We start from the raw sequence: 23,250 nt of genomic DNA, 5'->3' as shown, positions 1-23,250 counted from the left end.
ACCTCCCCCGACACGGCGGCCGCTGGGCGGGGGCGGCCTCGGGGGCCTGGCCGTGTAGCGGGCCTGGAGTTGATAGCCCAGCTAGAGAGGCTGCGAAGATGAAAACACCGCCTGGAGCTCGGGGGGTAACGAGGCTTCCGACTGCGGCCCTGCCCGCTGTCAGCAGCAGGCGGCAGAGCTCTCCGGGCGACCAGCCCGGCCCTGGGGGCTGGGCTCAGCTCGCCCCGCCCCGCCCTGGTGCAGCCTTGCCTCACGTGCTGGGTATAGTTAGGGTGCTACAGTACAAGGAGCGCATAAAATATTACCATTCAAAAAGGCTATGAAGGTGGTGAAGGGTCTGGGGAGGAAGATGTGTATGGAGCGGCTGCTGTCCCTTGGTGTGCTCGGCCCAGTGCAGCTGTATGCGTGGGCAACTTTAGGTTTGAAGGCTCACACGAAGTGATGGTCTCTTTCCGGGGGTCAGCAAGGACTGGTGGCAGTGCTGCCCGGGCTGGGATACTCGGTTTGGAGAGCCTAAGTAGCACTCGAAGTATGTCAGCGCTAAAAGGTCTTGCAGTGCTGGAATCTGGCATTCAAGTGTGTTAGTAGTCATTGATGATTATGTATAAGAGATGGAAATAAAACAATGTGATCTTAGGCAATAGATATAAGAACCTATGAGCTGTTCAACAGCATCTCAGGCTCTGCTGCAGTGTTTCTATAACTGGTGGAAATTAACCTTCAAGACTACCACGACTGATCACACTGAGATGGTGAAATGCATTCTTCCTGGAAAGAAGAATGGGAAAAATCAAAACAAAACAGCAACTGGGAAACTTGGCTGCACTCAGGCCAGAGGAGAAAGCTGCAAAGCTGGTGAATGGGCAGCTGGTTTCTAATGTGTATGGGGAGACTCATGTCAGGAACTAGAAACAGGCTAGCCATGAGCCTTATCAAAGAGCAGTCTAGGGAATTACCTCTGGAGATTTTTTGGGAAGGCAAGCAGCCGTCTGAAGAGAAGACTGTGAGTGAATTTGCCTGTTAAAATAGCATATGTTCTGCTGAAGTTTCCTGAGACAGGTATGTAATTTGGGACTGGTACACCTTGGCTCTGACCTGCAGTAATAAGTTTAGCAGGCAGCCACAACACATAAACAGGCTGGTAATGTATCACCCCCTGCCAGCTTTCTATCTCCCCATTTCTAGCACCAGGATGTTGACAAGCAAGCTTCTGGTTGGTGGAGTGATTAAGCCCACCAGTGTATTCAAAACTTAGGTGCTGGGGCCACCACGGTGTGGTGACAGTTGTCACAGAGTAGGGATGCCATAAGAGTGTATGAAGTTTACCTGTAAAATCAAGCAGCACCATTTCTAAATAGGGCTTGGGCTGAAACTGCTTTTCTGGACAGTAAAACTTGTAATCCCTCTGTGGCCATGGGCACCTCCACTATCATCTTCTACTTCTGAGGATGGAGTGGTATATGTTTTTTAGTGTAGCCTGTAATTATTGTACTGTGTGTTGATTACTGAGAATCTGACACATGATCTGCAGGGTGTCCAGGTGACTGAAAAGTCCAGGTAACTAAGAATTCTATGTAATTAGATAGCTATGGTAATTACTAGAAATTCTATGTTAACTGTAAGCTAAGTGCTAGAAACTGAGGATAGCAATAAGGTATGCTGATCACCAAAGTTTTTGTAATAATAAAGCTCTAATTGTAACCATAGCCCTAGGGCTGTTCTTCATTTTGCTGAGGATCGCTGAAGAAACCTACCTGTCCTCGGTAGCATGGGATGGTTCAACCATGAGATCTCAGAAGACTGAATTTCTTTTAACAAGCGGGTTTAAGTAAAGTACAGGTGGTGAAAGAAAATAGCAGAACTGCAGCAAAAATAAGTTTGTAAGACAAAATAGGACAGGCCTTTGGCTGAAATCCTGAAATGATTTGTCAAACACAAGCAGACTCCAATGTGTGGACTTCAGCTGGGATAGACAGTTCTGTGGCTCTAATAGTAATTTCTTTGTGAGATCTTGAATTGCAGAGCAACACTGAAAGTGAAGCTATAAAAGTGGTTTCATTTTTAAAAAGGTCTCTCCATTTTCCATTGCAGCTTTCTGAGTTTGGTGACATCAACAGTGTTTTTTTATGCTTGGTCTAAGAGCATAAAATGACTCCTACAGAAGCAGTTGATGTTTCTAGAACATATTCACTAGGAATAAATCTTGGCTGTGGCATCTGCAATGTAATACACAACTTTCCTCAGAACAGGGCAGCTTCGTTGCAGGAAATTTGTCTTAATATATTGCCAAATCTCAAACTTTTTAATTACTGATATTGAAAAAATAATGATATTGAAAAAATAATGAAGACAAGAGAACTATGAAAAGATGCTCCATCTTCCCAGTGGACACCTCTCCCTGCTTCCTGACAACAGCCCGTTGGGTGTTTCATACTCCATAGCTCTAAAACAGGGTCTAGTGATCCCTTTGAGGGTGTACTTTCTCCTCTGCTGTCTTCCATGCATCTGTGCTGCATGGGTGTCTCTTTGCTCTAGCCTCATTCAGGCAACTTTTCTTGTTCCTCCTTTTTTGCTTTCCAGCATCCTTCTCCCCCTGCATGTTTCCTGTCCTGGCACCTCATTCCTGTGCCCTGGTTCTCTTTTATGAACAGTCTTTTGGATTTTTCCATAAAAAGGTTAACAAAGGTTAACTATGCTCTGCACATCCATATTTTCCACCTTAAGTATTCATTGATAGAGTTGGAGTATATGCAGTGTTGTGCACTGTAAAGCATGCCAAGAGGCACATGTTGAATGGAAACTATATAAACCACAAAGTAAAGCATAAGAATTTTAGAATGCAGAATAATATAAATTCATTATAGAAGACTTAATGTGAACATTTCTATATGCTTTGCATGAAGTGTTTTGTATAACATGCAACTTGAGCTCAAAGAGTATGGCACAAAAGTGATGTCCTCCCGAGGGCATAAATCTCTGTATAATGTTCATTTTCATGTGTTATTATAATGAACTCTTTGAAGCTAAAGAGAAGCAATGAAATAAGTGAATTAATAGCCTTCATATGGTGTTTCTGATAATCATTAACTGTGGTTTAAAGTATTTATTGCTCTCCACACACACGTGAGCAATTGTTCTTCTGAGAATAGGTGCTTCTTAGTGTTATGTTCTGAAAACTTTTGTCCTGTAAGATTTATTAAAATGAGACCAGAAGTTAAAAATAAAAAGCCCAAATGAGTCTCTTGCCACCAACTCTTTTGTTATCACTCAGCCTGCAGCAGAAGGCTGGTTTTTTCCTAGGGTGTCTGCTTCATTGTAACATACTAGTCACCACTTCAGATACCACAGTTAGGCAGAATCTTTCCATTCATTCTTGCAACTGAAAGACAATTTTGCTTTATCCTACTTTTGTCTGAGTGTGCTTAATTTAAGACTACCTAACTATTTTATAATCTCCAAAGAGAAAGCTTGTCTTAAGCCTCATGCTCACCACTAAAAAACTCTACAGTTACTGTTTCTGGAAATATAATGCAAGATTTTTGGAATGTACCTATATCACAGCATAAAATATACAGTTGCAGAAGAAACAAGCATACCACAAGGTAAAACCCCATGGTTTTGGTTCATTTGTCTAAGTGGTTTGTATTCATTACTCCTTTTGCTACCATAGCTGCCTTGTAAGCTGGAAGTGTCTTGAGGTGAAAGACGCCGCTTCTTACCAGCAGTCTTTGCAGAACGATCACATGTCTCTTGTGAGACATTTGCTGGTGGCCTGGTGAGTGATATTTTTTGTTCATGACAGCCAGTATGGCTTTCAGTTGTAGCACTCCACCTGTATCTCAGTGCCTTTCTCTTCGCTGCATATTATGCCTACATCACGGAGCGGTGTTTTTAGAAGTGGATATTGATTTGGTGACCTGAGATCAACACAATGAATTGCAGCAGTATAGAACTGCTAAATGGTACAGGGATTTTCAAGGCCCGATGCACCTGCTGTTGTTTCCTAAGTAATTTGTGATGCTGTGTTTTACTTGGGGGCTCCATTATGCTATTGCAATGCATCCTAAAATATGCTAATATAACACAGAGCTTCTGGAGGAGTAAAGCTGCTCTCTTTATTTAGTTGCTTTGAATCCCTCTGGTTTGCAGTGCATCTCTGCATTAAGGAAAACAGAAGGAAAAGAGTTCAGTAAAAGGAGCTGAGAAAGCCTGACCATAGACAAGTTTACTATGTCTGGGACAGGAGCATGGATTTTAGTCTCAGAATTTAAGGTAATTTATAATGAACATTGCCTTTACTGATGGAATGTTCAGCGGTTACTACATAGCTCTTCACTTACCTACTGCTTAAAATACTATTAGGGAAGGGCAACTCACCACCCTCATGTGCTATAAACTTCTCACATAAAAGGGACATGTTTCTGCATAGTTCATTACTAAATCTAAGTGCAATGTGTAGGCAATATGCCTAAGAGAAAACTTCGTTTACCCTTACAAATAAATCTCATTGCTTTTTGCTATCGTGAAATGCTTTTAGCTTAGCAGTTAGAAGAAGGGAGGAATGAAGGATTTGGCACACGTGCAGAGGTGTTCAACTCTGGCTTAGCTATCTTTGCATTTAACTTAACAATAATACTTCTGCAGAGTTTAACAGGACTAAGGTTATCCAAACATTAAAGTCTTACGAGTTTCTATAGTGGTGTGTTTTAAAATTCACAAAGATCAGTCTTAATCTTCTGAGGAACAAACATGCGGAAGCCATTACGTCAGCTGCTTTCATATATACATTAACTTTTCCACTTTGTCTTCTGTCTGGGCTTGTTCTGTAGTTGCTTTGGGTGTTTCCTATTTGCAGGCTCACTGAAAATACTAAGTATGTCAAGCCATACCTCAAAAAAAGAAAAGCGGTTTCTTTTTACCTCAGAATCTGTTGCAGAAGGACATTCTGGTAAGTCAAAATACTGACTAAATTTTTGCATTTGTTAATGCTTGCACTGAAGAATGCTGTGTGATGAAAGTTGAGTCCTGTCTCCCGTAATAAAGAAAGAATCAATTAGTTATTGTGATTAGTGTTTTTACTTCCTTGACAAGAATTTGTTTTATTTATGTAATATGCAGTATAGTCTGCTGTAGATGACTTAGAATTTTTACTTGAGAGGAAGAAGCATGGAGGTGTCTTCTACAGTAGACTTAGAGCTGCTAAGTATACTGGACATTGATTGTAATTACAGTTCTGCAGTGAAAAAATGTCTTTCACACCTTTTACTCTTTCTAAGTATTACATACTTTCTAAGATGTTTGAAATACTAAGAATTGATTTTCATTAGAGCTGCCTTCCAGATACTTCTGTAAATACTAAATATGGCTGTTTTGCCAAACTGCTCTCTTCAGTGCAAGTCTACATATTCTGTAGGTGCTGCAAAAAACCATTGTATTTTTCTGGGACCGACTGCAGCTCTAATTGCTGCTCTTTAAATTCAGGTGTTTTTCACACTACGTTATTTAGACAAACGTGCATCTAGAAGCTGTATTAACTATTAGAGCAGAGAAAGCTCAGGCTTCCATCATAAATAGTAGTGATTTAAATTTATAGTAAGGGCAGCAACATTTATAAATGTTTATTTTAACCTCCAAATGGAGGGGTTTAATGTTAAGACTAAAAGTAACACTACCTTTTCATTTTTTCATAATAAAATAAATGACAAAAAGCCTAAGAGTGAGTACATAAGTTGAACACTGAATAATTGCAAATGGTTTTTCTTGTGTATGTTTGTTCTTAGGAATCCTGTTCCTTATGTGGGAATTGCATAGCGTGAGGCCATTTATTATAGTATCACATGTCTGCTCAGTCCTTTAGTGAACAGCCCAAGAGCTGCAAGACCACTGCAGCATGTAGCATTATATCAAGAATGACTGCAACCACTTGTTTGCTTTTGAACATTATTCTGTATGTTGTAATGGGGCAAGTAACTGAAGGCAATAAAACTTATCAGTTCTTCCAGGATATGCCATTCCTGCTTGAGTATCAAACCCCGTGTTTTGAATCCCTTCCACACTTGCAGGACTTTGTTTTCCTCAGGGCTATTGATTAATAAACTTTGGAATTTGACATTACTGATTCTATGCTGGATTGTAAAAATAATTTCTGGGTCTGAAATTATGACTACTTGATGTTTCTGTCTTTCATCTTGTGCCCTTGGGTCTTCAAACTGTGGTCAGTTTTTATGATGGTACAATATACTTACGTAACTGACCATGTTTCTGATCCCATAAGTAAACATATTAGCAAGAAATTTCAGTAAGGTTAGAGGGCATGTGTCACACCCATCTACAAGAGGGGCCCAAAAGGGGATCCAAGAAACTATGAGGCCATTATTCCTACTTCAAACCCTGTGGAAGTAATGGAGTGAATCTACTTAAAGAATATTATAAGTAAGCAAAGCAAGTGTCTGGGAAGATCCTGCACAACACTATTTAACCACTGTCTCATACTAGCCAAACTGGCAAGATGTAGAGGGGATTTGTGGTCCAGGAAATGGAAATTGGACAACAGACATTACTCAGAGGGCAGTGATCAGTTGTTTTCATGCAGGCTGGCGCAAATGGAATCTGCCAGGGATTCTCAGCCCCATGCTGTAGAATATCTGCAAAAAAGGTCTGGACAATGAAATTACTAATGATGATAAAGTGACCATGCCAGAAGGGAGAGCTGTCTTACAGAGACCTGGACAGGCTGGAAGTGTGGTCAATCAAGAGCTGCATGAAATTTAATAAAGACAAGTTCAAGGTTCTGCATCTGGAATGACATGACCGAAGAATCCAGTACAGGCAGAAACTATCTCTGTGCTCTAATCTAAGCCAGTTTTTAGTTTAGTTTATACCTCAGTTTTATAGTTTAGTTTATACCTCAGTGATGTGGTATTGGAGGCACAAGGATTTGTACATTCAAAGTTACAGGTTGGCATTTTTCATATTTATTTGCTCTTAGAATATCTTGGAAGATACTGGTCTATGGTTCCTGTGCTAATTTCAATGTGAGCCTTGAACTTTGCATTGAATGACATTTTTTTTCTTATTTATTTATTTGTTTATTTTCTCAGAGGCAGACCAAGAGGTTGATGTTAGCCTCCCAGTCTCCTGAGCCTGGAGGCCATGGTGCAGGCAAACTATGATTTAGTTGCCATTATGGAAAATGGTGGGATCACTTCCATGACTGGAGTGGTGCAATGAATGGCTAGAAGCTCTTCAGAAGGGACAGGCAAGGAGAGGTGATGATGTAGCTCTCTGTGTTAGAGTGCTTTGACATTGTTGAGCTTGGGGTTGGGAAGGATAAGGTTGAATCTCTATGGGTAAGAATCGGGGGAGGACTAACGAGGCAGACATCCAGGTGGTGGTCTACTGTAGACTGCCTAACCCGGATGAAGAGACAGATGAGGTGTTCTACAAGCAGCTGATAGAAGTTGCATGATCGCCAGCTCTTGAGAACAAGATATACGTTGGAAATACCATACAGTGCAGAAGAAGCAGTCTAGGCGGTTTCTACAGTGTATGGAAGGTAACTTCGTGACACAACTGGCAAGAGAACATACCTGGTGAGGTGCCCCACTAGATCTGCTTTTCACAGGCAGTGAAGGACTCATGAGAGATGTGAAGCTTGGGAGCTGAATTGGGCAGAGTGACCATGAAATTGAAGAGTTCTCATTTCTTGTTTCCTATGCTATGGAATTTGCTTTGGCAGGGAGTTGGACATGGTGATCTTCAGAGGTCCCTTCCAACTCCTATGGTTCTGTGATTCTGTGATGTTTTGGGGTATAGAATAACTCCGCTCTTATTTTCTAATTTAATTCAGATGCTTGCTTGCTTCCAGAGTAGATTAAAAGCAAAAAGTAATTTAAGGAGTGCATTCAATTATGTTCCTTCATTACTTTGTCTTTGGGCCCTCTAGTTTACCAGAACATGTAATGTTATTCTCACTTGAAAAGTTATTTCAGACTGATAATTGAATAGATAATTCTATAAGTTCTTGCTAACAATAAAGATATCCGGTTCACTGATATAATACTGTAGATCCAGATGCGTAGCTGTACTGCTGAAGGTATTTTTTAATGATAGTGGGTCAAGATTAATGAATATTCCTCACACTGATTCGGCAGACATGTAATATTTTAAATGTGAACTTCTTCAGAAGTAACATAATTTGCTTTTTTTCTGGTTCAGTTACCCCAAGGAGACAAGAATCTCAATTTGTCCCTTAATCTATTCAATTAATTTAAACGACACAGTTGTCCTAGTAAAAAGAAAATTACGGCACATTCAGATTTTACTTCTTTATTAAGTAGTAGGTACTATAGGCAGAGCAGGTAAAAACATTTTTCACCACTGCTTTCTAAACTCAAACAAACTGGATAGCTGTGCATAATTGCTAGAGTGGGCTTCAATCTAAAACACCTTTTTGTAGTGTCCCTTAAAAAATGTAAATACATGAGATCTCAGAAGCCCTCACTAGAGGTAGTGAAGAGATAGATGATATCCTAAATGCAAATCTCTAACAGTTACTAGCGTGCGGTATAGGGATTAAGAACTACTGAAAGAGCATATGTTAAATATGTATTCGGGAGATACTTTGTACACCTTCTCCTGAAATGAATATTCCAGAATGCCTTCATGAGCTTTGTCTTTGTGCCCTCACTTGGCAGGCTTTTTGTCCTTGCAGATGACAGTAATATGTTTGTTTGGATTAATCTGAGGAGAAGTGTGAAAACAGGATAGGACAGATTCAGACTTTTAAGTTGCTGAAATTGCCTCTTGGCAGATGCTCAGTAAACAGTGACCTATTGGCTACTGGACATTAAATATTGTTAAGAAATCACTTTTCAGTTTTTACCACAAAATAGAAATGTTGCATCTTTATTTCTGTCTTCTAGACAAAATGTGTGATCAGATAAGTGATGCTGTTCTAGATGCTCATCTCAGTATTGATCCAGATGCCAAGGTTGCCTGTGGTAAGTACAATGCGGACATAAAAACAGATTAATGAAGTGCAATAACTAATCCATGCTGCTAAAAATGTCCTGTCAAAATTCTTACAGTGGTTGGCTGGCAGCCCTTTCTTCCTCAGTTAGCCAATGGCCAGCACTGACATACTATGGGGAGAAGGGAGAGCAGAAGACTGCAAGACATAACCAGGAAAAAGAATACAGAGTATTTCACTACAAATTAAAAATGATAAAATGTAGAAAATTGCAAAATCAGTATTCTGCTTCCTCTCTGATGAAGTGAAGCTAAATGGTTTCATGAGAGTAAAAGATCCTTCCCAATGCATCCAACAAATCAGAGAGAAACTTTGCTAATTACAAACCATGACAGTAAAAAAGAGAAAATGGAAATTTCTGGCTAGTAGTTAAGTTCAAAATGCTGTTTTGGGGAGGCCTAAACATTTAAAAAATCCATCCCATCTTGAAGAGCTCCAAACTGTATAAGGTAAACTTCTCTCGGATAGAGCAGATGGCGGTGTTGCTGGGGCTCAGGTATTTGCTGCTGGTAGAATGCAGTTCCTGAGCCACATTTTCTTTTGGTTGCATTACATTTTGGTCAGAATGAAAAGCAATCAATCAAATTTAGCAAGATGAACCATTCCTATTCTGATTCTATAACAGCATCTTCATGCTGTGAAGGCTTTCATCATTATCAAGCTTTGCTGGGCTGCAATGGGCCTAGAAGAATTTGTAGGGAGTACCGATGATGAGCAGGGCCTTATTTTGCCATTTCTCAGCCCCAAGATCCACAGCTTCGTGTTCTACCAGTAAGGTTTTCCTTTTAGGTAGGGATCACATAGAATGAGCTGAAAGTGGTTCTCCTCGCACCTGAAATACAAGGTCTCTTCTCCCAGCAGAGGAATCATAGTACAATACATGTCTCACATGCATAAGTGGTCTGCTACAGTGAGGAAGATGGGAGAATGATTGCTGGTCAATGAGCACAGAACTGAGTGTGAAAACAATGGTACCAGAATACTCTGTGCTGTTGTGGTATCAAAAGGTTTGATGCACTGTATTCATTCAGGGCTACTGTATTATCATGGACTATTGCTGGAGACCACCATGCTCTGGTTGTGGTGTCATCCACAGATACCATGTGAGATATATATGGCTTGGTAGTTCAGTACAGTTCATTATTCTTCTTGCAAACAGAGAAAGGTTGCCCTGTACTACATTCTTAACTGCATGTATGGATTACCTAACCTAAACTGTCAATTAAAGTTAGCTTGATCACCTTCCTGTGATAACTGCAGTCCATGGCTGTACAGTTTTATAACACTGCCATGCAATGTCTGTCAGTGAATAGTTTAGACTACTTTTCTACATTCCTTAAGGGAGGATTGAATGGGATGTGAAATAAAGCTACATAATTGTAGATTGTATTGCTGTGGCGAGCATGTTGTGATTGATTGCTATACGTTTAACACCACATGGAGAAGATATCCCTGTTTACTGCAGAGGAATTGGACTAGGAGACCTTTAAGGGTTCTTTCCAACTGAACTGATTCTGTGAAATCTGAAGGCCACAATGATGCCTGGAATATGAAATGATTCTGCATAGTATTGGTAATGTAGTTGTGGAGCTTCCCACTTCGGGCTGCTGTAGATGCTAGAAGTTTTTTTGGTTTCCAAGGGCAACTGGGAGAATTAGTGTAGCAGAAATCTGTCAAGGATTAGTAATGCTATCTGTTAATAGGTTATGTCCCTCTAGCTTCAGAAGGTCCCTGAGATGAAATTGGTGGAGACCAGGAAAACATGGAAACCTGTCCTTACAGATGTTTGCTGCTGACTACTGTGGAGATAGGATAATTGCGTTGAATGAACCCACCTTGAAGTGATTTTTATGTTAGTGTCAGTTGAAGAGGAGAGTAATGGCACACAGATATATGCTTAAGCTAAGGCATTTCTCTGAGTTTGTACAGTAAATTCCTTCCTTCCTTCCTTCCTTCCTTCCTTCCTTCCTTCCTTCCTTCCTTCCTTCCTTCCTTCCTTCCTTCCCTCCTTCCTTCCTTCCTTCCTTCCTTCCTTCCTTCCTTCCTTCCTTCCTTCCTTCCTTCCTTCCTTCCTTCCTTCCTTCCTTCCTTCCTTCCTTCCTTCCTTCCTTCCTTCCTTCCTTCCTTCCTTCCTTCCTTCCTTCCTTCCTTCCTTCCTTCCTTCCTTCCTTCCTTCCTTCCTTCCTTCCTTCCTTCCTTCCTTCCTTCCTTCCTTCCTTCCTTCCTTCCTTCCTTCCTTCCTTCCTTCCTTCCTCCCTCTCTTTCTCTCTCTCTCTCTCTCTCTTTCTTACCTTCTTCCCTCTTTCCTTCTCCTCCTTTCTCTATCCTTCTCTCTCTCTTTTTTTTTTTTCCTTGCAGAATGTGTGGCGAAAACTGGAATGATTTTGCTTTGTGGAGAGATCACATCCCGGGCTATTGTAGATTACCAACAAATAGTAAGAGAGACCCTTAAGAGGATAGGGTATGATGACTCTTCTAAAGGTGAGTGAGATCCTTTTTTCATGCATTGTTGGATCTGCTCTGCATGTAGCCAAAGTCTCGTTTTTATGATCTGCTTAACAATGAAACAAAATATGTGTCCAGACCTAAAAGGAAACTGCACAGATGTCAGTACATATATTTGTGCTGATGCTGAAGAAGCTACTTGAAGGTAGTATATTCATAAAACACTCATTCTTCAAAATACTATCTGCTCCTTTCTCCTCTGATGCAGAAAAGCTAGTGTTTACTCAATTATCCAAAAGTAGTTACCTCACAGGTCTATATAGTAAAAGCTTAAACCTCAATGATCCTTGTCCGTGGGGTGAGTAATCCCACAAAAGTTGAATTTAATCCCCTAGGGAATTCTTTATGACTTCATAAAATATTTTCTTGTGGTAGCTTCATTTCAGCAATTTAACCCCCTACACAAATACTTTCTTTCAGTCTTCCCTTTTCATTTATTACTTGCATAGTTTTTCTCCAATTCTAGAACCTGTAGCAAAAACAACAACAAAAGAGTAACAATTTCTGATAACATTTTCCACATATGATCTGAACCCTAGGTGTCTGTATATAAGCACTATCACAAGCTTTTGTGGGGCAGCTAGGGTTACACTTGACCTTTCCGCTTAAAGAGTTCGTTTCAACTGCAGTTTGCCCAGCTCATAATACTGTAAAAACAATAGACTAATATTGTCTGCTTTTGTTAGCAGTACAAAGCCATGATGGTATAGGAAAGTTGCATACTTTGATTTATTGAAGTCTTAGCCAAGGTAACTAGATAATCCCCAAAAGCTTCTTTAGTGGATAGTAAACTCTCAAGAATATATGACCTCACTTCCCCAAATATCCTTCACCAGGACTGGACCATAAGACTTGTACAGTTCTAGTGGCCTTGGAGCAACAGTGTAAAGAGATCAAGCATGCTGTCTCCCATGGCAAGAGTGATGATGACATTGGAGCAGGGGATCAGGTAATGGGATTTTATTCTAGACACTGAAATAGAGCATACACACAAACAGATTTGTGCTGGACCAGACACTTTCCCTTATGAACACTGCAGAAATTAAAGTGTAAGAGCTAATGCCAATTACTTTGTATTCTCTTAATCATCAGAAATGCAAATAAATAAATAAATAAATAAACAGAACAAACAAGAAAAAGACCACTAAAACCAACCAAAACCATAATCTGCCAAAACTAAAGCAAACCAGCCAACCACACAAGAACAATAAATGACACAGCCGTCACTAGCTTCACTGGCTTTTCCTGTGACCAGTGGCGCTACTGGTTAGAGCTACAATTAAGCTTTTGGCCAGTAGATGGCAGTGCTGGTCTTTCAAGTCTTGCAGCAAGCCCGGATTTGCTTCTCAGGCTGCGTTATTTCAGTTGTCATGGATGGGGTGAAGGTAGGCCAGACTTTATGAGCATCATGTCTGTTAAGCCCTTGCAGTGAATTCTTGTGGATGCTTCAGTCACTCTTGGGAACCAGACTCTTCTGTAACTCTCATTCTCGTGCAATTCAGATACATTAAGTGTCATTTCAGGCTGGTTATGCATCCAAGTAACTCTGCAAGTTACTGCTATCTGTTTCTAGGTTTGGTTGGTTTTAAAGTACTTTGTAGCAAAGACAGGTGCAGAAACAAGAAGAGGACCTGGAAATGGGTGGCTTAATTCCCTGTATTTCAATGCAGGGTCTGATGTTTGGCTATGCTACTGATGAAACTGAGGAATGCATGCCCTTAACAATCCTCCTGGCACACAAGCTCACTGCAAGGATAAAGGACCTGGAACGGAATGGAACCTGGCCCTGGGTTAGACCAGATGGAAAAACACAGGTTTGTAAATAAATGCATAGATATTTGTTTACAAACTTTCACAGTGAATAAGAACAGGAGTCACTTACCCTGTCTGCTACTAAACTGGAACATAGATATATGTGACATTTAAATAATGCATATATATACATACATATTTTAAAAATGATAGTGTCATTTTCATGTTCCAAGGCGAGGTGGATTTCATTGTGCGCTTTTTTGTGTAACACACATGCAATGTTTAATCTGTTCTGACATTGTCTTTACAGTTTTCTTCAAATTAATATCTTTTCCCTCTGGAGATTAGGAAGGTTAACAAATTACAAACAAGTTTTGTTTGTTTGTTTATTTTTGTTTTTATTTCTTGCATAAACACCTATGTTCCATTCAAAGAGTAGCAAAGAATACAGATCAACATATCTTCAACCACAGTTACACATTTCTACATGGTTCTTCAACTTTGAGGCCTCACTAGTTGAAGTTATGTTAACATACAAAATGGAATGAGTTCAGCTTCTGCCAGGAACAACCCCAGGCATCTGCATGGTTCTTTTTTATTTTATTTTTTTATCTAGGTGGAAATACAGGTAATATGCATTACTTTTTGTTGTGGTGCTTTAGCACTTTCTACATTCTTTTCCTACAGTGATACTAAATACCGGCAATAACATACTGTTTTTCTTCCCCTTTCTCTTCACTTATTATTATTATTATTAATATACTAATATATAATAATAATAATAATAATTTTGCTGTAGAAAAGAACTATGAAGTTCTTTCCAAAGTTTCAGACTAGTGTTCCACATGAAGAAGTGTTCTCTAGGGGCACTCCTGCCTTTGATTCAGTACCTTTTTTTCTTTCCAGGTCACTATGGAATACAAGGAGAGTGATGGAGCAGTGGAACCCATCCGAGTGCATACAGTTGTGATCTCAGTACATCATGCCCCAGATGTACCTTTACAACACATACAGAAGGAGCTAATGGAGAAAGTTGTTAAAGAAGTCATTCCAGAGAAGTATCTCGATGAAGGCACAATTTATCATCTCCTTCCAAGTGAGAAGTTTGTAGAAGGTGGTCCTAAGGTATGGTACTTTAAAAGTAGACAAGATAAAGTGACTTGGATTCAGAGAGCCTGAACAAACCTTGCCATGTGTTTCTAAATGTTCTCCTGCAGTTGTATACTTCTAATGAATAAAGTATAAATGTTTTTAAGGAATCTTCAGTCACTGCTACTGAAGTTTTTGTACTGGACAGCTTGCATTGAAACTGAGCTTTATGTGCTTGGAAAACATCCATCATATTTGAGAAGTCGTGGCTGTCAGGTGAGGTCCCGGATGATTGGAGGAAGGGTCACGTCACTCCCATTTACAAGAAGGGGAGCAGGGACGACCCGGGTAACTACAGGCCGGTGAGTCTCACCTCCGTGCCTGGGAAGATTATGGAACAGATCCTCCTGGACAACATGCTTGATCACATAAAGAACAAGCATGTGATCCGAGACAGCCAGCACGGCTTCACCAGGGGAAGGTCATGCTTAACTAATCTTGTGGCCTTCTATGATGGAGTGACGGCGTTGGTGGATGAAGGGAAGGCGACCGATGTCATTTACCTGGACCTGAGCAAGGCCTTTGACATGGTCCCCCATCACATCCTCATCTCCAAATTGGAGGGAGGTGGATTTGATGGGTGGACAACTAGATGGATAAGCAATTGGTTGAAAGGCCGGAGACAGAGGGTGGTGGTCAATGGCTCTATGTCCAGGTGGAGGCCGGTAACGAGCGGCGTCCCTCAAGGGTCTGTCTTGGGACCGGTGCTCTTTAACATCTTTATTAATGACATCGATGAGGGAATGGAGTGCACCCTCAGCAAGTTTGCTGATGACACCAAGCTGAGTGGTGCAGTTGATACGGAGGAGGGAACAGATGCCATTCAGAGGGACCTTGACAGGCTGGAAAGCTGGGCTCGGGTGAACCTAATGAGGTTCAACACGGCAAAGTGCAAGGTTTTGCACTTGGGCCGGAAGAACCCCAGGCACCTGTACAGGCTGGGAGGAGTTGTCCTTGAGAGCAGCTCGGCTGAAAAAGACCTAGGGGTCCTGATAGATGAGAAACTTAACATGAGCCAGCAGTGCGCTCTGGCAGCCCAGAAAGCAAATGGGATCCTGGGCTCCATCAGGAGAGGGGTGGTCAGCAGGGATAGGGAGGTGATCGTCCCTCTCTACTCTGCTCTTGTGAGGCCCCATCTGGAGTACTGTGTCCAGGTGTGGAGCCCTCAGTACAAAAAAGATATGGAGATTTTGGAAAGGGTCCAGAGGAGGGCCACAAAGATGATCAGGGGGCTGGAGCACCTCCCCTATGAGGACAGGCTGAGGGAGTTGGGTTTGTTCAGCCTGGAGAAGAGAAGGTTGCGGGGTGACCTCATTGCAGCCTTTCAGTACCTGAAGGGAACTTACTCCCAGGAGGGGAGTAAACTCTTCGAAAGGGCTGATAATAGCAGGACTAGGGGAAATGGTTTTAAGTTGAAGGAGGGAAGATTTAGGTTGGATGTTAGGGGTAAGTTCTTTACTAGAAGGGTGGTTAGGTCCTGGAACAGGCTGCCCAGTGAGGTTGTGGATGCCCCGTCCTTGGAGGTGTTCAAGACCAGGTTGGACGGGGCCCTGGGCAACCTGATCTAGTAAATGCGTATGTTTGGTGGCCCTGCTAGGCAGGGGGGTTGGAACTACATGATCCTTGAGGTCCCTTCCAACCCGGGTAATTCTGTGATTCTGTGATTCTGTGATTCTGTGAAAACTAAATGTAAAAATCTGCGTATTGGTCCCAGAAGGTAATTTTAAATGACTGAAAGTCAGCATTTAAGATACATGTTAAAATATCTGACAAGAAGTTTATCTGTGCTTTCACAGTAAAACAAATGAACAAACACACACAAAAACAAGGAAATGAACAAAAGGACCCAGAAATAACAACACTTTCTATATTTTTTTATATATGTGTATATTTTCCACATCTGAATTATTCAGAAAAGCTGCACAAGTAAAAACAGATATGCTGAACATTAAGTTGTATTTGTGGAAAATACGACAAAACAAGACCATGCCCAATAACTTAGTATGGAATAGATAGACTGTTGTGTTTCATGAGTAATCAATTACCTGTTCTGCAGAGTGATGCTGGTCTGACTGGCAGGAAGATCATTGTTGATACCTATGGAGGTTGGGGAGCCCATGGTGGAGGTGCTTTCTCTGGAAAAGACCCTTCCAAAGTTGATCGTTCTGCCGCATACGCAGCTCGATGGGTAGCAAAGTCTCTGGTGAAAGCTGGTCTCTGTAAAAGAGTATTAATCCAGGTAAGAGCAACTGTGAAATTAATATAGCACCACAGACAATCTGTCCCTTGTGTGGCCATTCCCTCAGAGTACATGCTTGCAATCTCAGTCCCACTTTAGTCTAAGAATTAGATGTTTTGTACTAGAATGGGTCATTCCACAGGATAAGTATTAAGGGGTCAGTCCTATTAGAGAAGCCAAGATACAGGCCAGGAAGCACCTGGAATGAGGAGTGTTCTTAATAATGTTCTTTCTCCAGCTGTGTTGCTGCCTCTGCTCCCAGTACCACTTTGCATTGTCACTGCTTTTACTTCAGCAGCTCAGCTGATGCTCTGCATATTCCATGGGAATGGATATTCCCAGCACTTCAAACTGGGCTGTACTGCACATCACAGTTATGTTATCAGTGTCTAGACATGGTAATCTGCACTTCTGAGTAGCCAAATTATTTGTATCTTAAAGCACACAAAGCTACATTTGAAAATACCCTAAAGTTACCATGAGTTCTCTATTGTGGATTCTGCTATGGTCTCTAAAAACAAAATTCAATCATATGATTATTTGTTTCTAAAGGCTTTAAACAAGAAGAACTTTCATCATCAGAAGAAAAGCATTTCCTTTTTTGGGTGTGAATTCTTGGGACTCCTAAGTCTCAGCAGCTGGAAGAGGGGTTTTATTGACACTTAGACAGTTCTGCTATTGGTTGGAATCCAAACCGAAGCTAAAGCATTAAGATTTGTCTAGGCATTTTGTAATATTTATATATGTATTTATTCCAAGTAGCTGCCCCATAGTAGCTTTAACTCAGTGCAGCAAGTTAGGATGTTGAAATGTAGAAGTGATCCTGCTGCTATTTTTCTGGAGAAAGGTGTTTAAGAAGCATACAGGTCAGAGGAGAAGTCCTCTGAATGTGCTTAAAATCAGTGACATAACACCAGACATCTCAGTTAGGAACAGGAGCCCTTGCTTTAGATGTGTATGTGTTTGATATTTGATCAAACTTAAAGTGTGCAGTAAAGCAAATTAAGGGCAGGCAGAGTAGGGAGAGCACAGATAGTGATAGTTAGAAAATCACTTTGGTTTATTTATTTAGTTGTTTTCCCTGAGGGGACTGAAGACATCTGACTTCCTGGTATGCTCATTTTTAGTAGTATTTTGGAACACATGCACCATTTTTTTAATTCTTCATTCAGATGGGAATGTTGTTGTTTCATAACTCTGAGAGATCCTCCTTAAATTCCCAAGCCTAACTTTAGATATGGCAAGACTAATTTTGTTAACAGCAAACTTGGAGGGGTCAGATATTAACAGTGAAAGTAAGAAAGGAGGAGAGAAAGAATGAGAGCAAAAGAGCAAAGGTCTTGTAAAGTCACTGGAGTCTGGATTAAAGACAATGAAAAGAAAAGCGTATCAAGGGGAAATACAGACATGTTTTCAGCCCAGTTGTGACTGTATGCTATGGAAAGATCTTGCTGGTCTTCAGATTGTCTGAAGATGAGCTGGCTTTGCTATGGACATTGCTTTCTTGCTAGCCAGGCTGTAATACCAAAAAGTCAAAATTCATAATGGTGGGAACTACAGACTGATCAGCTGGATAATATCACAAATATTACATATGTTTTATTTAGTGTGACATAAACATATTGGCTTATTTGCTAATGAAAAAGAAACCTGGCTTTACTCCTAACATTAGTCTTAATTAAAAGGACAAATAGCAGAAACATATTCCCTAGCTTTATGTTTATGTAAAAGTACATACAAACTTCCCTTGATAAATAAGATGGCCATTTCCTTTCTCTGAGGCAAAATGTAGGAGGGAGTGTTTTAACTGCATCTGGGTTATATGCATGTCTTCTACAGCTATCGTATGCTATTGGTCTGAGTCATCCTCTTGCGATCTCAGTGTTTCATTATGGAACCTCAGACAGATCTGAAGAAGAGCTGCTTGAGATTGTACAGAAAAACTTTGATCTACGCCTTGGAGCTATAATAAGGTTTGTGTGCTGTATTTGCTGAAAGAAATCATATTCCTAACATTCTTTTAACAGGTTAATATTACAGTTTCTGGCTCCTAACCTCCCCAAAATCACCTTCATCATATGTCTAATATTGCTGTAATTTCTGTTGTTGCCCCTCCTACACACTCAGTGTGATATACAAAGGCCAGTTCTTAAATCTGGTCACAATATGTACTGAGTAAGACTTGTGTCAATTATTTAATGTTACATCTCCCAGTAACTGTGGTAGTGTGTTGTGTAGCAGCTTATTAGCCAGGTGATAACATGCTTGATAAAGTAGAATTAAGATTTAATATTAGATGTAGATGGGCTTTTCAAACAGTCTGCTTAAAGGGCGTGTAAGCCTCCCAGCCACAGATTTATCTGGAAGGCATCAGAAAGACTGGCTTTTACTGAAGAAAATTCAGTACAGTCTCCCTGCCTTTAATCTTTAGACGGTATCAGTTTGTGAGACAGTCGCCACAAGATGGCAAGATTCTGTTGTCCTCACTTCACAAACAGTCCCTTTGAAATGAGTGGGATGTTTTAGCATTTGCTGCTGCTTTTCTAAGAATACTGGCCATTAGCCCAGAAGAGAAAATAACACTTCTAAGTTACTAGCTTCTTCAGGCCTGCATTCTGCATCAGAAAATCTGAGCAACAAAACCTTGTCACTAGTTGTCATACATACATAGCCTGCTTGAAGTCAACTGAATTTGATTTAAAAGGAACACAGATTTCTTAAATGCTTTTTTAAGCCTTCATAAGAGATTGAAATATCTTGTGTTAAAAAAAAAATAAAATAAAATAAAAAAAGCCCACCATGAAATGGGCTGTCTTAAAGTGAAAATTTCGATGTGTTCAGAAGCATGAGTCATTAAGGCTATCATATAGACACTGAGGACAAGGAAACCCCCTGCAGCTAACCCAGCCATACGCCTTTCTGTAATATTTCTGGGCCTGAGCAAGCAGGTGTTTTAGACAGATATTAGTCCTTATGCTTAGAGAAGCATGGGAATCATCCTGTTCTTTCAGATAAAGGGCCGGAAGAGGGAAGTAGATTCAGCATCTGTATTTTCCAGCATATGAATTAACCTCCATCCAGTGTAGCTGTAATTTGATCTTAATATTTTTTATGTGTTTGTTCTTTTCCTGATTAACTCATGATTCTTTAGGTGAACCCTTAGGAGGTAGAGGTTGTTGCAAGTTCGCAGTCAGTCTTCCACGGAACTCATGCTAGAGGTTCCACTTCTCAGTCCTGAAAAGCTTCTGAATCTCCCCATTGATTTTCACCTCTTTTTCTTTTTTTCCTATTAAGGAAGCTACCACACTGTAAATTCATACCTTATTAAGCTTCATAAAATTCAGCATTGGAGCTTAAGTCTAAGTTAGGTACCAGCAGAGTCTGGGAAACAGGGAACCACTCAAACACTTTCAGCAATGCTAGTTAAACGTTAACATATATGCACATTTGTTTGAGTGAACCTTAAATGATTTGTTTCTCTTTTCCATCTGGAGCTATTCCTATCATTTTAGTCTATATATTCTATAGGAATCTTTACTGTATTTCATTCCAAGGGGAAAAATGTCAACATCTGAATGACCAGGGGGGTTCTTTTGTTCATTGAAATGAGAGCCAGCTCTCAGAATCAAGCAGTACTAACACGTTTTTCTGGATTGGCCAACCTTTTGCACTTCATTTTAGAACTTTCCCGAACATATAAAGTGACAATAGAGCTAACTTTCCAACCCTCCCCCCTCCCCCCAGATATTCTGAGATAATGAAAAGCATTTTAGCAACTCAAGTTGCTAGGCAACATTTTCTAAGTGTTTCTTAGAGCTCCTCTTTGCTTTTGTAATTATGTTAGTTCATCACCTTCAGTAGCTATCAGACACTTTCCTTGATTGAATATGTTCAAAAAATCTACATTTTTATAGTACATTTTCCTAGCCCTAAAGTGGTGAAAACAATAGAAAAGGAGAAGAAAGCAAAGGAAAACAAGAATACTCTGTAGTGAATATTTCCATGTTAAACTTTACCCCATGACCTTCAAAGTTATTTAAACAGTGCTGGTTATCTGTTCTGAGCAGCAAAGCATCAAAATACTTTATGCTGCCTTACTTTTCCTCCAGTCAGAGCACATATTTTGATGGCTTTTCTATTAGGGTCAAGTACAAATGTCTGCATTAGCTCCTGGAGCATGTGATCATATCACAGAAAATGTTATTTGAAACAAGACTTAGCTGCTGTACATCATGAGATCAACAAAATGATCCCTCAAGTGTGAGAATATATAATATCTTCACCATCTGAAGTAGATTAGCTATGCTGATAGTATATGTTCTTCTTTCCTTACTCTGCTATGCCTAATACAGTTTTCAAGGTGTGAACAATCTATTTTAAACATGCTTTCAAAAATAATTAAATACAATAGTAAATATAAGAAAGCACAGATAGAATAAAATGTATCAGGCCTTGTCTAAAATAAAGATAAACATCTGTGTGGATACTTGTGACTAACTATTTAGCATAGCTGCAATCTGCTACATAGTGCAGACTGAAAAGCAATAATCATGACAATCAACCCTATTCTAATCATTTCATGCATCTTTGCTTCTTTTGAGATCACCATTGTCTCTATAGCGCAGTAGCATCAGAAAATATGCTGTAGTACACTTAAAATAACACAGAACACATTAATGCTAGCACAATTGCACCTAAACTTTATTCTGAATGCAGTGCTTCTGCACCATAAAGTTTAAAAAGCCTTATTAATTTGACTTTGATAGATCTGAGGAAAGCTGACTGTAATCACTCTAAATTGAAGCCATCATCTTACTACTTTTGCTGCTATAAATGTGTGTGGTTGCGCAAGGAAACAACAACTAACTCATCTTTCTTCCAGGGATAATGCTAATTGTCCCTCTGATACATAGCAAAACACATTGGAATATATATTTTTTTCTTTTCATTTAGGGAGCTGGATTTGAAGAGGCCAATCTATCAAAAAACAGCATGCTATGGGCACTTTGGGAGAGAAGAATTTACATGGGAAATACCCAAAAAGCTTGTTTACTAAGCTTTTTGGAATGCTTCAGATCACTGACAGGTGGTTTAACAATCAGGTACCACTCCAAGCTGTTCATATAAAGACTGCACCTCCTTTTGTTTCACAATGACACCCCGTAGCTAATAGATGTGCTAAAAATCGTAAGTATTCAAATTCTAACTTTCATAGGGGCATGCTTCAAATGCATGCAGCTCTGTCTAACATAGTCCAGCTTTGTCTTTGGTAACATGACCAATTTAGGCCTTCGGCTGTGACCAGAATTTAAGTGCACAGATGATTATGGGAAATAAAGTCAGCGCAGTACTGCCAGGGAAGCTGGCTGCTGCTTACCCAGTTAACTTTGTGTTGAAGTGGGTGAGGTACCTTCCAACAGCCCTCTGCAAAAGGAAAACAGCAATAGATCTGCTTGTCTTAATGCTTTGAGCAGTGACTTCTACAACTACCGTTTCCTTTGGTACAGGTGAGTTAGTAGAAATACTTATTTCAGAACACAGTCACCTTAATTCTCAATGAAGTAAGATCTGAGTTAGTGTTGTATTTGCTTGGAATGTGGTGATTTTGTAATCAGCTTTGAGTGTTGTAATTCTTTTACTTGTTTATTGTTACTCCTTTAAAACTGCAGTTTTCCATGTCTGTGTGAGCTGGAAATGATTTGGTTAAGTTTCACTGAGCCACTGAATGAAATATGGAGGCTTTTTGTAAAAACTAATTGGAGGGCATTACCTTCTTTCGAATTCTCTAGCTGGAAGCACAAATTGAAGAAAAAAATCAAAGACATTCAGGTTTTTTTTTTAAGTACTGGAAAATATGAAAGGTCTCATGCACAGGAAGCTGTACTACATGTCTAATCTCCACGTCTTCTATCCAAATATTTTAGCAGATTTTCTAATAACTATTTACATGTGGTGGCTAATTTGCCCAGTGTAGAATTGTTTTGTTTAAAGCAAACAGAAAAGATGCTACACCTCTGCTAAATTTTGTTGTGCTTAATACAATACCAAAGACGAAGCAATTGCTCCACAAAATCAATGAACATCTTTTCAAATGTTCCCATTATCATTCTAGAAATGAATTACTTAAACTGTGGCTTCAGAAATGAAAAATGATGCCCAGAGCAGACATGAGCAGCAAGACTGCTGAAAATTTAGCTAAATTAAAATGTTGCCTATGTGGAAGGATAAATTAAAATATTTTTATTTCCAAATGTTGCAACTGCTGCTTTATTATACATTGTTAATTTAGTATCAAATAAGCAGGCTCTTCTTTGAAATTCATGGCTACAATATATTGTGTAAATCTCTCAAAATATAGTGGCTCATAATCTATGTAAGAAATAAACTATAATTACACACCAGAAACACATAATAGTTTGTGCATTGTATTTTATGACTTCATACAGAGAAGCAAGCTGTATGGATATTCTGCTAATAAAGTTGCATGAATTAAAAACCATGTTATAGTAAAATTATTTGTGTATAACACTCATTATGACATGTAGAGGCATTAGTTGCTGTTCTAGGGAAAAAA

General features: G+C 39.8%; 1 protein-coding gene across 2 annotated transcripts; it reads left to right on the top strand.

Annotated features, from left to right (window-relative positions):
- Positions 1-4,816: 4,816 nt before the first annotated feature.
- LOC107306415 (S-adenosylmethionine synthase-like) lies at positions 4,817-23,172 on the top strand. Of its 2 annotated transcripts, XM_015849559.3 has the most exons (9): positions 4,817-4,948; positions 8,925-9,002; positions 11,390-11,512; positions 12,373-12,485; positions 13,207-13,350; positions 14,195-14,413; positions 16,494-16,676; positions 18,516-18,649; positions 21,630-23,172. In XM_015849559.3, exons 1-9 carry the CDS (start codon positions 4,876-4,878, stop codon positions 21,730-21,732), a joined length of 1,170 nt encoding a protein of 389 aa, XP_015705045.1. In that variant the 5' UTR covers positions 4,817-4,875; the 3' UTR covers positions 21,733-23,172. The 2 variants fall into 2 exon arrangements, with proteins under 2 accessions (XP_015705045.1, XP_085386410.1); XM_085530284.1 differs by lacking the exons at positions 4,817-4,948; positions 8,925-9,002; positions 11,390-11,512; positions 12,373-12,485 and adding an exon at positions 12,820-12,921.
- Positions 23,173-23,250: the final 78 nt, after the last annotated feature.

This window comes from Coturnix japonica, chromosome Z (assembly GCF_054131305.1).
Source record: "Coturnix japonica strain WE chromosome Z, WE-NBRP24, whole genome shotgun sequence".
In the NCBI taxonomy this organism is placed as follows: Eukaryota; Metazoa; Chordata; class Aves; order Galliformes; family Phasianidae; genus Coturnix; species Coturnix japonica.
This window is presented reverse-complemented; position numbering and strand designations above follow the sequence as displayed.

Bases quoted from the DNA above. Each gene is read 5' to 3' on its own strand.
- LOC107306415 (XM_015849559.3), top strand. From the start codon at position 4,876: ATGTCAAGCCATACCTCAAAAAAAGAAAAGCGGTTTCTTTTTACCTCA. The intron at 9,003-11,389 runs GTAAGTACAATG...TTTTCCTTGCAG, and splicing joins AGATGCCAAGGTTGCCTGTG to AATGTGTGGCGAAAACTGGA. The intron at 16,677-18,515 runs GTAAGAGCAACT...TGTCTTCTACAG, and splicing joins GTAAAAGAGTATTAATCCAG to CTATCGTATGCTATTGGTCT.